This window comes from Bombina bombina, chromosome 3 (genome assembly GCF_027579735.1).
Source record: "Bombina bombina isolate aBomBom1 chromosome 3, aBomBom1.pri, whole genome shotgun sequence".
Lineage (NCBI taxonomy): Eukaryota > Metazoa > Chordata > Amphibia > Anura > Bombinatoridae > Bombina > Bombina bombina.
Window position 1 is genome coordinate 198507154 of NC_069501.1, and position 14400 is coordinate 198521553.

General features: G+C 39.0%; 2 protein-coding genes across 2 annotated transcripts in view; both read right to left on the reverse strand.

The window, feature by feature from the left end:
- PIGA (phosphatidylinositol glycan anchor biosynthesis class A) overlaps nt 1–2521 on the reverse strand; it is a 24349-nt gene extending 21828 nt beyond the window's left edge. Inside the window, exons 1-2 of the mRNA XM_053706073.1 lie at nt 2406–2521; nt 1–336 (exon numbers count right to left, since the gene is read on the reverse strand). The exon at nt 1–336 is cut by the window's left edge and continues 387 nt beyond it. Coding sequence (XP_053562048.1) covers nt 1–328 — 328 coding nt within the window. The 5' untranslated portion in view covers nt 329–336; nt 2406–2521. The remainder of the gene's footprint in view (nt 337–2405) is intronic.
- Nucleotides 2522–9683: 7162 nt separating this feature from the next.
- VEGFD (vascular endothelial growth factor D) overlaps nt 9684–14400 on the reverse strand; it is a 192246-nt gene continuing 187529 nt past the window's right edge. Inside the window, 1 exon segment of the mRNA XM_053706076.1 lies at nt 9684–9900. Within this exon segment, the coding sequence (XP_053562051.1) occupies nt 9774–9900 (127 nt within the window). The 3' untranslated portion in view covers nt 9684–9773.

Here is a 14400-nt window from a genome sequence, read left to right on the forward strand (position 1 = left end):
GAAGACTATGCAAAAGAGTTGTTGCCGTAGACTGGTTGTACATAACAGTAAGAGGTAAATAATATACTTTAAGCCCCTTAGTTAGATAACGAATGCCTTTCCTGTCCCCATAGGCATGAGTGACAATTATAACTTTGTGTCCTCTCTCAATCAGGCACTGTGATAGCTGATAGATATGACTTTCCACTCCTCCCATGTTTGGATAAAAAAAGTCAGAGACCATACATATTTTATGCGTTCTGCGGACATCAGATCTGAAAGAGTTACCACAGGAACAGGGTGTGAAACCTTCTTCACTGATATAAACCATGTCAGGGGACAGCTTCATAAAGTTATCTGCAAATAAAAAGACAAAATTAAGTATTTTTTTTATTTATTTTATTTTTGGACATTGAGATGCAAACATGCAGTTCTGGTAATTATGAAGTAAGATCCATCCTGTGTCCTGTAGCCCCTTTGTCAGACACATCCCCTTTTCCTTCTGCCCCTATGTAAGCCACATGCCTGACTAGACCCTCTGGTTCTACAGCACCAGTGTGAGCCCAACACCTAAAGCAGACTCCCTAGCCATGAAACCCCTCTAAGTCCCATACCAAAATCACAAGACCATGTATGTGTCAGCCCCATACCAAGATCAGACCCCTGGTCCTGCAGTCCATCTTTAAGAACTTCCCCTACATTGACCCCTGGCCCAGCAGAACCTCACCCACTAGATTTCAGATTTGACTCCTGATCCTACAGGTTGCCAGTCCCTTAAAAAAAAAAAAAAAAAAATCAGAGCTTAGATCAGACCTCTGACCTTACAGTCATTTCTGCTTGGCCAAGTGTAATAGTTTCAGTCACCATATAAGAGGATCCATATAGTGGTGCAAAAAATGTCATAGTGACTGGGCAGGAAGAGACAGGGGTGATCTAAGCTCTGTGGTACAGGACACCTATGTATGTGTGCATTTAACCCATCACACGTGGGTTAGTTTAGCCCTGGAATGAGGAAAGCAACACAGGTAGTGTCATTAATATAGAAAGCATGAATATTTCAAACAGAGATATGTTGATTACTTTCTACTGTAATAATATAATAATGAAATGCTCCAATTTTTTAGACCACATAACACATAGGTAAATTTGTACTCAGGAACCATAATGCATTGCTACTCCTAAGATGGATATTGTCAGTCAGTGAGCTAAGCAGGAGCAGCATACACATGTAGCTGTCAGTCACCTGCCTGTCCTGCTCAGGAACTTCAAGAAAGCGTGCCTGGTACTGCAGTTTTAAAAGGATATTAAACAACTGTTACTGTTGTATAAAAATTGTGCTTGTCACACGCTCTCTAGAAAGGCAATAGGCAAATTCTATAACCTGAAAATGCTGCAGATCAAATAGCTGGTTTAGGGCAATTTGAAAACATAAATCACAGATTTTACTTTTTCGTTCTCTCTATGAAAGCTGGGACAAAGCACAATTTTTACCCAGTAGCAGGATGTGTTTTTGGGTAGTCAAAAAATGGCATGCTAACACCTGTAAATGAGTTAAAACCATAGGTAAAGTACCACCCAGGAGCCACAGAGCCCCACTAACTCAGCCACGCTAGTCACACAGCTGGGTTTAACACATAGCATTGAGGGGTTTAAACCCAAAACATTTACAGGATTGGTAGTTTTAAAATGACATATTCTAACAAATGAGAGCAATTCATTATTCATTCATTATTCTTTGGCAAGAATTAAAATGAATGTCCAACAATCAAAAATATTCTAATGAATCCGAGCATATTAAATTGATACATGTACAGTTTAATAAGGAAACAAAAAATATATATATAGTGTATAGTAATGCAAAAATAAAAGTCCCAATAAGGAAATGGCACCACATCTAATTGTATCTAGTGGTTTAAAACAAAACAAAATCTACAGTGATTTCAAAACTACTTTACATCTTTATTTTTGCTTACAGCAGTAAAAAATGTAAAAGGATTCTAGATTTTATTTAAATAAAGAACGTGTTGCACGTTTGAACGTGGAGTATGGGAGTCACATAAAGCAATACACATACCCTTGGGTCACAAAGCCAAAGTGCAAGTAATCTAGATAATCACAACAGAAATAAGACATTTAGGAAATTCCTTTTTCTATCATCTAAATATGTAATACAGAACCATCATGCAAAATAAAAACAATGCGTGTGGCTGAAGCACACACACAACAACACTATATATAAACAATGGTTCAGCTGCTGTCAAATAATTTAACGTAATAAACTTACTAAGATTGTAAGCATTTTATTATGTCTCGTGTGTGTGTATATATATGTTAGATACATGATACGTTAGTATCTTATTATCTAAGATAGGTGACATATCTTAGATAATACACACAGATGTATTTAGTTTACCAACCACACTTACCCTTTGCTGTAGTTTTTCTAAATCTAACGATGCAGTCAGGGTAACGTGAAACATCCCGTGCATGAATGCAGTGCTTCCTGGTCAGGCTTCTCACTATGAAAAATCAGCCAATCACAACAAATCACTCATCGCATATACGCGAAAACATAGCCAAGTTAGAGATGGCTTCCCATTGGCTATACACCGTCTCAGTTATTATTGGTTAAGGCGGAACTAGGAAGTGAAGTTCCAATGCTTCTACTGGTGGATAATTGTGGAGTGGGCGGGGCATATACAGGTTCCTCTACCATACATACACTGTCCATCTCCAGCAGCTTGCTGATTGAACTAAGCAGGAGGTAGCAGTTGTGTGTGGGAGAATTTCATACAAATGAGTTTGTTCTGTGTTAGCTGTGTGAACATAGAATCAATACTGGTGTTAAATAATATTTTTATCGCTATTTTTAACGTTTTATGGTATGTTATGCTTTTCCATCAGTGTTAACAAAAGTAGATTAGTAACCGTGGCTACTAAACTCACACATCAGCTGATTATTTCACCTGTGCTCTAGTTCAGATGTGAAAATCTGTCCCTTTGGTGTGCCCTGAGGACTGGGTCAAAAAAGCACAGTGATGAGAGCAATTAAAAAAATAAATAAAAAAAAACTTTACAATTTACTTCCACCATCAAATGTGCAAACGTTTTTTATAGGCACACTTTCTGAGGCATCAGCCCCTACTGAGCGTGTGGAGTTCACTGTATTGGAGTGTGCCTCAGAAAGTGTGCCTATAAAAAATGTTTGCACATTTGATAGTGGAAGTAAATTGTAAAGTTTTTTTTTTTTTTAATTGCTCTCATCTCTGTTTATCTGCAATTGGCTGACTTCTGTCACATGATACAGGAGGCAGAGAAATAGTAGGAAATGTTGAAATTTGTCAAAAAACATTACTGTTCATTTGAAATTCAAAGTAACAGCTATTACATTCTCTTATTGTGTTTGTTGATTATGTATTTAATGTTCTTTTAATTAGTGGCCATATCAGGGAAGGTGAAATAATTTTCAGGTACAAAAGCAAAGATGCTCCCCTCCCACCTGAACTGCTACTGTTTAGTGACAGATTTCTAGATATGTGCTGATTTTTTATACAGGTACTCAGTCAGAATGTATATTTAAATAATTTTGTGATTCTTTCATCTTGATTTAATCCAAACTTCTGATGGATCTTGTAATATTATTTCTTAGCTATTCTATAATTTATTCTATAGAGCCAATACGTTTATTTTTTATGTTTCTTATCTCAGTAACTAGCATGAGGGAGTCCATGTTTAAAACAGATACTCAAAGCAAAAAAGTGAGGCAGAGGAATCTTGAAAATTATGTGCAAATGAGCTACTTTCAAGATCCTTTCCTAGATTTCACTGCTCCAGTACGAAAAACTGTTAGTTTGGGTTTTCTGTGGGGGATGTGCAGATGGTCTTTAGCAGTGATGGCGAACCTTTCCCATGATGCTCAACTGGACTTCAGAGTGCCTAAGCATCATGGGAAAAGTAGTTCTGAAACATCTGGAGTGCCAAGGTTCCTATCACTGGAATTATTATTATAATTTATTTGTTAAGCACCGCCAAAGTCCGTAGCGCTGGAATAGAATGACACATTTGTACAGTTAGAAAAAAACAAACCAAAGGCACTGCTCCTTAAAGTAATAATCTAGGAAAATTTATCCTCAATTACATTAAACTTTCATGAGGTTGTGGTGCTGTGTATCAGAGCGTCTATCTTTTTTTATATTGGTATAAAAATACCAGAACATGGGTTGTGCTTGCTTATTGGTTGCTAAATGTAGCCACCAATTAGCAAGCACTATCCAGGGTGCTCAACCAAAAAAGGGCCGGCTCCTATGCTTACATTCCTGCTTTTTCAAATAAAGATACCAAGAGAATGAAGAAAAATTGCTAATAGGAGTAAATTAGAAAGTTGCTTAAAATTGCATGCTCTATCTTAATCATGAAAGAAAGAATTTGGGTTCAGTATCCCTTTAAGTTACTTGGAGTAGCAGTTATTATTAGCTAAATCTAAACAAACGAAGTCCCCATTATACTCCCCACTTTGCCCTAACATGTTTTGCCATCACAGCTTTATCAAAGGATGCATTTTCCTTCTCAGTCAGTGCTAATTTACTATTTAGTTTTTTCCAGAAGACCTTAATAACTCTTAACACATGTAAAGTGTTGATGTATGGGCCTTATCCAATAGACTGGGATGTCTCTTTTATTTTGGCTTTATATTAAAGAGATATTCAAGTAGTGATGTCGCAAATAGTTCGCCGGAGAATAGTTCCCGGCGAACATAGCTTGTTCGCGTTCGCCGCGGCGGGCGAACATATGCGATGTTCGATCCGTCTCCTATTCGTCATCATTGAGTAAACTTTGACCCTGTATCTCACAGTCTGCAGACACATTTCAGCCAATCAGCAGCAGACACTCCCTCCCAGACCCTCCCAGCTCCTGGACAGCAGCCATTTTAGATTCATTCTGATCCTGCATTCTTAGTGAGAGGAGGGATAGTGTAGCTGCTGCTGATGTTATAGGGAAATTCATAGCTAGGCTAGTGTATTCAGTGTCCACTACAGTCCTGAAGGACTCATCTGATCTCTGCTGTAAGGACAGCACCCCAAAAAGCCCTTTTTAGGGCTAGAACATCTTTTTTTTTCTTCAGTCTGCTAGTGTAATCTAATTGCAGTTGCCTGCCTGCCAGCGTGTGTGCCAGGCCCACTTGCCAAGTTAGTGCCACCACTCATATTTGTTGTAACATTAGTGTAAATATTTTAAAAAAAAACTTTTTTGACTGTGAAACATCAGTCTGCTAGTGTAATCTAATTGCAGTTGCCTGCCTGCCTGCCAGCGTGTGTGCCAGGCCCACTTGCCAAGTTAGTGCCACCACTCATATTTGTTGTAACAGTAGTGTAAATATTAAAAAAAAAACTTTTTTGACTGTGAAACATCAGTCTGCTAGTGTAATCTAATTGCAGTTGCCTGCCTGCCTGCCAGCGTGTGTGCCAGGCCAACTTGTGCCACCAGTCAGAGGAAGAAGGTGGCTTTGAGGAGGTGGAAGACCAAACACAGCAGGTGTCCCAGGGGGGCTTGTTATCACCTTTCGGGGACCCTTGGTGTTGTACGTGGCTGGGTGGAGGAAGAGACCTTCAATGACATCAGTGAGGACAAGGAACGGGACATGGCTAGCTTGGTATCCAACCTTGTGCAAATGGGGATTTTGCGGTTGTGCAAATGGACTGTTTGCGGTTGTTTGCGGTGCGTTAAAGGGACAGTCTAGGCCAAAATAAACTTTCATTATTCAGATAGAGCATGTAATTTTAAACAATTTTCCAATTTACTTATCACCAATTTTGCTTTGTTCTCTTGGTATTCTTAGTTGAAAGCTTAACCTAGGAGGTTCATATGCTAATTTCTTAGACCTTGAAGCCCACCTCTTTCAGATTGCATTTTAACAGTTTTTCACCACTAGAGGGTGTTAGTTCACGTATTTCATATAGATAACACTGTGCTCGTGCTCGAGAAGTTATCTGGGAGCAGGCACTGATTGGCTAGACTGCAAGTCTGTCAAAAGAACTGAAAAAAGGGGCAGTTTGCAGAGGCTTAGATACAAGATAATCACAGAGGTTAAAAGTATATTATTATAAATGTGTTAGTTATGCAAAACTGGGAAATGGGTAATAAAGGGATTATCTATCTTTTAAAACAATAAAAATTCTGGTGTAGAATGTACCTTTAAACGGGGAGTTTGGTCTGTCACTGTGAAGCGGGCGTAACCCTTACACTACATGATCGATACAACATCATACCTGATGTTTTAAAGCACATTATTCCAAACTATTTCGGAATGTAAGGTGATTTATGCCCTTTATGGCTTAAAACCAGACTCTGCATCAACTATGTAATTTTTCATGGGAGTTTTGCCATGGATCCCCCTCCGGCATGCACAAAGTCCAGGTGTTAGTCCCCTTGAAACAACTTTTCCATCACTATTGTGGCCAGAAAGAGTCCCTGTTGGTTTTAAAGTTCGCCTGCCTATTGAAGTCAATCGCGGTTCGCCCGGTTCGCGAACAGTTGCGGAAGTTCGAGTCCGCCGTTCGCGAACCGAAATTTTTAGGTTCGCAACATCACTATATTCAAGCAGCATTTGAAATGCATAGCTTCAAATACCATAGGGAGCATTTTTAATATGCTTCAGCTTTCAAAAATACTTGTTAAAGGTACCACCACTATTGTAAAAACTTTAAACATGCAGGAGATATGGTCATAAGTCGTATGCACCTACATTTGCATATTTTGTGTGCCTCCAGTGATGCACATTACAAAGGATTACTTATAATCCACATTTTAAATATGGCTAGAATGCCACTTTAAGTGTCCTGCAATTTTAGTGCCCCAGTGGCAGCCACACAGTAACTGAAATGTGTTTTTCTTCTAGTCAAATTATATAAAAAAAATTATTACAGAGGTTGCCCCAATAAATTTTGGAAGTCAAGAACTATTAGATCTCTTATTTTGCTGCAGTATTGCTGAATTATAACTTGGCAAAGATCAATCCAATTTTGCTATAAAAACTTTTCCCTCTAAAATTAATATGCAATAATTCCTGTTACTGCTTTTTCATGAGTTTATAGAAAGAGAAACGCTTAACCAGGAACCAATAACAGCTCATTAGCTTGTTCTTTGTTCCACCTGCAAGAAGTCTCTTTTAGCCCATTTGTGCTTTTCACAGAGGAGAGATTTCCTGGTGTATATCAGTCTGATCCTGATCCTAAAATGGACAGTCCAGACCCAAATTACGAGGAACATGACTGTCATTTCTGTGGCCCTAGTGTGAGGTGCATCCGCCCAGGTTGCATTCAGAATTACTACAGATAATCTTCACAAATAGAAGCATTCTTCAAGTCTTGTTATAGTGTAACGGTTTGAGGTGTTACCCTGTCCTCAGACTAACAATAATCAAATATATATATATTTATCTTTATTTAAAGTGAAGGTAAATTGTTCTTACTTGGAAGACGTTATTGCATCAATTAATAGTAGAAGAAGCTAATCGCTAACTTTATTTTACTATTCTTTAAATATTTTGACAGTTTTTATCTATATATAATTGCTTACGGTTTGCATGAAAACTCCTCCCAAGCACTACTTCCTGATTTTATTTGCTGTGACGTATACAGCGGTCCCACCCGCTCTATACGGATCTCTAAAGCGCGTTCACGAGGATCGTCTCTAAAGCGCATGCGCAAATCTGCTAATTCTCACGCTACTGCGCATGCGATCAAGCTACTGCGCATGCGATACACTAAAATCCAACAATGTAATGCGGGTCCGGAGCGTGCTTTGTTCTCAATCTGGATACTAAAAGTATAGCGCATGCGCATTTTAAAAAGGAGTCTTGTGACGTAGTTTGACGGCCGCCTAACGGCCAGAATTTCAATTGGATGGTTTCAGAACGTGACCCAGGAAAAAATAAAGAAAAAAAAAAAACGGGTTGAATTGGCTAAGCTTATGAAATAGTTTGCTTACGGCTATAACTTAATTTAGAGAAAATTTCGAAAAAATTGATGAATGAAAGTCTTATTTATTTGGGACAAAGAATGTTATTCCGGATCATCAATTAGGTAACTTTACCTTCACTTTAATGTGCTATTATTCTTCTCTTTCTTTAAATACATTGTTTCAAAGATTTGTCAAAGTGCTTCCCTGACAGATTTTTCATAAGGGCACCAAAATAATTAGTTGAAAATTATATATTTTTTCCTTCTAAGTTATTCCAGAAGATTGTTGTGATTTGCCTGATGTCCTGTGTAGTACAGGTGGCCCTCGTTTTACAACGGTTCAATTTATACCGTTTCAGAATAACACAACCTTTTTTTCCAGTCATGTGACTGCTATTGAAAAGCATTAAGAAGCAGTGCATTTATTAAAATAGCCAGTAGGTGGAGCTGTCCGCTTGTGTTGCAGAAAAGCCAAGCAAGCTGAAATTAATCAGTTTTACCAGACCTGAGCTACCGAGCAGATTTCAAAGGGAGAAGATCTTCCTGTCTATAAATCAGTTCAGATTGGAATGCATAGAAAGAACTATTTGCGGAAAAATGCAAGTGAAGTCTGTGTTGTGTGATTATTTTATTAGGTTTATAAAGCTGTTTAGCAAATGTTTTTCTTCATTTAACTTAGTTTAATTATATATTCTGTGTTGTGTGATTATTTTATTAGGTTTATAATGCTGTTTAACATTTAAAGTCTTCATTTTAAAGCTTTAAAAATAATGTATTAGGTGTTACTTATGACAATTTGGAGAGGGGCCTGGAACCTATCTGCCTCACTTCCCATTGACTTACATTATAAACTGGGTTTCAATTTACAACGGTTTTGATTTACAACCATTCCTTCTGGAACCTAACCCCGGTGTAAACTGAGGGCTACCTGTAATTAATTTAAGTATTAATTATAACATCCAGGAAGCCAAAAGTTATAGACTCAATGGAAACTGACGGAAAATTATAATATTTTTAAATTCAGATAGAGCATGCCATTTTAAGCAACTTTCTAATTTATTCCTATTATAAATTTTTCTTCCTTCTCTTGCTATCTTTATTTGAAAAAGCAGGAATATAAGCATAGAAGCTGGCCCATTTTTGGTTCAGCACCTGGATAGCGCTTGCTGATTGGTGGCTAAATGTAACCACCAATCAGCAAGCACTACCCAAGTGCTGAACCAAAAATGGGCCAGCTGCTAAGCTTACATTCCTGCTTTTTCAAATAAAGATAAAAAGAGAAGGAAGAAAATGTATAATCGGAGTAAATTAGAAAGTTGCTTAAAATGCATGATCAATCTGAATCATGAAAGAAAAAAATGGGTTTTGTGTCCCTTTAAGTTAAAGCTTAAAACTCTATTCTAGTGCTTTAGTTTGTGTAGCACAAAACAAAACTCTGTGAGCTTTGCCACCTGCCCATTGGTGTAATCTTTTTCAGCAGCTGTTTTAATGTCTAGCTGAAAATGGCTATGTAAATTTGACATTAGTTTTTTTTTATATACATGATAAAAATTAAGTGTATTCTTCTTTTAAAAGAAATCAAGGATCAAATAAATTTTAGGCTAACAGACGATATATCTTTTGTACCTTTATCAATCTCTTCTGACTTCCATCCTAAGAAATGAATTGGAACAGATACAAGATTGTTGTACAGTCATATTCTATTTTATGAGTGAAAGCTTTAGAAGCCAGTAATAAAACATTCAGTAAAACGTATACATGTGCATTTTATTTTCCAAAAATTGGTAATGTTTAAGAGTGAAATGATGAAAGCTACATAATTTTAAGACGGGTCATTCAGGGATCTTCTCTGTTCGGAGACCAGTGAAATCCTGTTTTGTCTTTTGCACAGAGGAAATGTCTTGCACACACTAGCTTTGCATTTGGGCATGATTTGGCCTGGAACGGACACGGATCCTCACAACTGTAGGAAACAAAAGAAAAAACTTGAAGAAGAATAGAAAAGTTACAGGGGGTTAAAACAAACAAACAAATACATAATAAAATAAAATAAAAAAACAATACAACCAGTTTACCCACATTAAGTCCCCACATCCTGTGTTGTAATAAACTTAAAGGGATAGAAAGGTCAAAAACAAACTTGCATGATTCAGATAGAGCATGTCATTTTAAGATACATTTAAATTAACTTCTATTTTCAAATGTTCTTTGTTCTCTTGGTATCCCTTGTTGAAAAAGAATACGCACATATCCTACACTAGTGGGAGTTAGCTGCTGATCAGTGCCTGCACATACTTGTTTCTTGTGATTGGCTAACTAGATGTGTTCAGCTAGTTGCCAGTAGTGCAATGATATTTCTTTAGCAAAGAATAAAGAATTACAAGAGAATTAAGCAAATCTGATAATAGAAGAAATTGGAAAGTTGTTTAAAATTCTGTGTTCTATCCAAATCATAAAAGAACATTTGCGGGTCTTACTGTCCCTTTAATGTTTGAACCCCCCCAAAACAATCAAAGAAAAAAACAGTAGCTGAACCTTATTTCTAATTCTGAAATCAAGACTATATCACACACAATGTGCCAATTTCAGAGCACTACTGAATGATGTCTAAACACCATGGCATCTATTTATCAAGCTGTCAACTTACCTACATTCAACGGCACCAATACGCTTGCCTAAGATCGCCTAACATCGCTGCTGCGGACCTGAAAACGTTCCCCAAAATTATCAAAAAAGCAGTCAAAAAGCTGCACACCAAGTACGGCGCGATAAGCAGCGGACTGTTGTTAACTAAGTCATCGATCTCACTGCTCTTCGGCTTTTTTACAGCTTTCTTGGTACCCTGTCACTAAACACCCACACTATACTATACTGTTTACCCCCTAAACCGCCGCTCCCGGAGCCCACCGCAACTAAATAAATTGTTTAACCTCTAAACTGCCACTGCCGGAGTCCACCGCAATTCTAATAAATGTTTTAACCCCTAAACCGCCGCTCACGGACCCCACCGCAACTAAATAAAGTGTTTTACCCCTAAACCGCCGCTCCCGGAGCCCACCACCACCTACATTATATTAATTAACCCCTAATCTGCCCCCCCCCACACCGCCGCCACCTACATTATATTTATTAACCCCTAATCTGCCCCCCCTACACCGCCGCCACTATGTTAAATTTATTATCCCTTAAACCTAAGTCTAACCCTAACACCCCCTAACTTAAATATAATTTAAATAAATCTAAATAAATTATTCCTATTTAAAACTAAATACTTACCTATAAAATAAACCCTAAACTAGCTACAATATAACGAATAGTTACATTGTATCTAGTTTAGGGTTTATTTTTATTTTACAGTCAACTTTGAATTTATTTTAACTAGGTACAATAGTTATTAAATAGTAGTTAACTATTTAATAACTACCTAGTTAAAATAAATACAAAAGTACCTGTAAAATAAACCGAACCTAAGTTACAATTACACCTAACACTACACTATAATTAAATTAATTACCTACATTAACTAAAATTAACTACAATTAAATAAAATTAAATAAAATTATCTAAAGTACAAAAAACAAACACTAAATTACAGAAAATAATAAAATAATTACAAGATTTTTAAACTAATTACACCTAATCTAATCCCCCTAACAAAATAAAAAAGCCCCCCAAAATAAAAAAGCCCTACCCTATACTAAATTACAAATAGCCCTTAAAAGGGCTTTTTGCGGGGCATTGCCCCAAAGTAATCATCTCTTTTTACCTGAAAAAAAAGTACAATACCCCCCAACATTAAAACCCACCACCCACACACCCAACCCTACTCTAAAACCCACCCAATCCCCCCTTAAAATAAACCTAACACTAACCCCTTGAAGATCACCCTACTGTCAGGGTGCCAGGAATCAGACTGAGACGAGAAGTGCAGAAATGATCACACCTTTATTAATAGCAAAAATAATAAAAAGTCCACAAGTCAAATAACAAGCCAGGAATCAAAAACCAGAGCTGGTAGTCAGACGAGCCAAGTCAGGAGCCAAAGCGAGTAGTCAGACGAGCTGGAATCAGGAACAAGGAAAACAGCAGACTCAGGAACAAGCCAGGGATCAGGAACCAGGAGGGACGTCAGATAGCCAGGTAATATACAGGAGCTCTCACAAACAGGTCTGAGACAACGCAAAGGCAAAGCATACTGAACAAAGGCCCTTTAAATAATAAGTGATGACATCACAATTCTGAGACTGCATCCTGTCTCACACGGATGATGCACACCAGTCTGGCCATAAAAGGAAGTGCAGGAAATGAGCAGCATCCCCCACAATGCACCACAGTCAGCAAGAGAGGTGAGTAAAATGGCTGCCAGCAGCACATGGCAAACAAAACAGGTAAAAACCCTGACAGTACCCTCCCCCACGGGAAGATAAAAGGCTTATTGGGGAAACGGGCATGGAAGGCACGGAGGAGGGCGGGAGCATGAACATCAGAGGAGGAAACCCATGAACGTTCCTCCGGACCGTAGCCCCTCCAGTGAACCAAATACTGTACGCGGCCCCTGGACATACGAGACTTAATAATGCTGCTGACCTCATACTCCTCATGATTGTCAACAAAGATAGGACGGGGACGAGTCAACACAGTGGTAAACCGATTACAAACCAATGGTTTCAAGAGGGAGACATGAAAAACATTGGAGATGCGCATTGCAGGAGGAAGGTCAAGAGCGTAAGCCACAGGATTAACCCGTCGGAGTATTCGAAAAGGACCAACATAACGCAAAGCCAGTTTATTGGAAGGCACACGAAGATTCAAGTTGCGAGAGGACAGCCAAACTCTCTCACCAACCTGGTAGGAAGGCGCGGGCAGATGCCTATGATCAGCCTGGAACTTTTGGCGCTGCATAGAACAATGAAGGCAATCCTGAATCTGCACCCACGTGGAACGGAGTTGCCGGAGATGCTCCTCCAAAGCCGGAATACCCTGAGACATGAATGAATCAGGCAACAAGGATGGTTGAAACCCATAATTCACCATGAACGGGGATAACTTGGAGGAAGCATTAATAGCACTATTACGAGCAAACTCTGCCCAAGGTAACCGTTCAGACCAATTATTGTGATGATCTGTGACATAGCAACGGAGGAACTGTTCCAGAGCTTGATTAGATCGCTCCGCAGCCCCATTGAATTGAGGGTGATATGCAGAGGAGAAGGAAAGCTGGATTTGAGCACAAAAGGAACACCAAAATCTGGAGACAAACTGGCTACCCCGGTCCGACACTATCTCCTTGAGTAACCCATGTAAACGGAAGACCTCCCGGGCAAAAATTGAAGCAAGCTACTAAGCGGTAGGCAACTTCTTCAAGGGAATGCAATGTGACATTTTTGAAAAACGGTCAACCACCATAAGGAAACAGGGAGCTCGACAATGAAGTCCATGGAAAGATGTGTCCAAGGACGCTCACCATTAGCAATAGGTTGAAGAAGACCCACAGGAAGACGTCGAGGAGTCTTATTCTGTGCACAAACTGAGCAGGAGGCAACATACGCAGCAACATCAGAACGAAGACCTGGCCACCAGCATTGTTGAGTGACAGACCAAATCATTTGGTTCTTGCCTGGGTGACCTGCAGCTTTAGGATATTGGTAAGTGTGCAAAAGTTTAGTTCGAAGATTCTCAGGAACAAAACACTTACCACTAGGTTTCTCAGGAGGTGCATTGGTTTGTGCAGCCAGGATCTCCTCCCCCAAGGGAGAAGTCAAATTAGTATGTATGGTAGCCAAAATATGGTCAGGAGGTATAACTGGAGTAGGTACAGACTCCTCCTTGGACAGAGGCGAAAATTGTTGAGAGAGGGCATCAGCCCTAACATTCTTACTACCAGGCAGGTAGGAGACAACAAAATGAAACCGAGACAAAAATAGCGCCCATCTGGCCTGTCGGGGGGACAAACGTTTTGCTTCAGAAAGATAAGTTAAATTATTGTGGTCAGTAAGAATGAGCACTGGCACGCTAGTACCCTCGAGAAGATGCCTCCATTCCTGGAGTGCCAACATTATAGCCAGTAATTCCCTGTCGCCAATTTCATAATTGCACTCCGCTGGAGACAATTTCTTAGAGAAGAAACCACACGGATGCAAGGAACCGTCAGGCGTAGGATGTTGAGACAAGAGGGCACCTACTCCAGTCTCAGATGCATCAACCTCAAGAATGAAATGCAGGACAGGGTTAGGATGAGCCAGAACTGGAGCGGCAGCAAAGGCAGTCTTAAGACTATCAAAGGCCTTAATAGCAGTAGGTGACCAATGGAGTGGATCATTCTCCTTACGGGTCATGTTTGTGATAGGTTTGACCAAGAAAGAAAAGTTCTTAATAAACTTTCTATAGTAATTGGCGAACCCCAAAAAACGTTGAATAGACTGAAGACCAACTGGGCGAGGCCACTGCAGAACTGCAGATAACT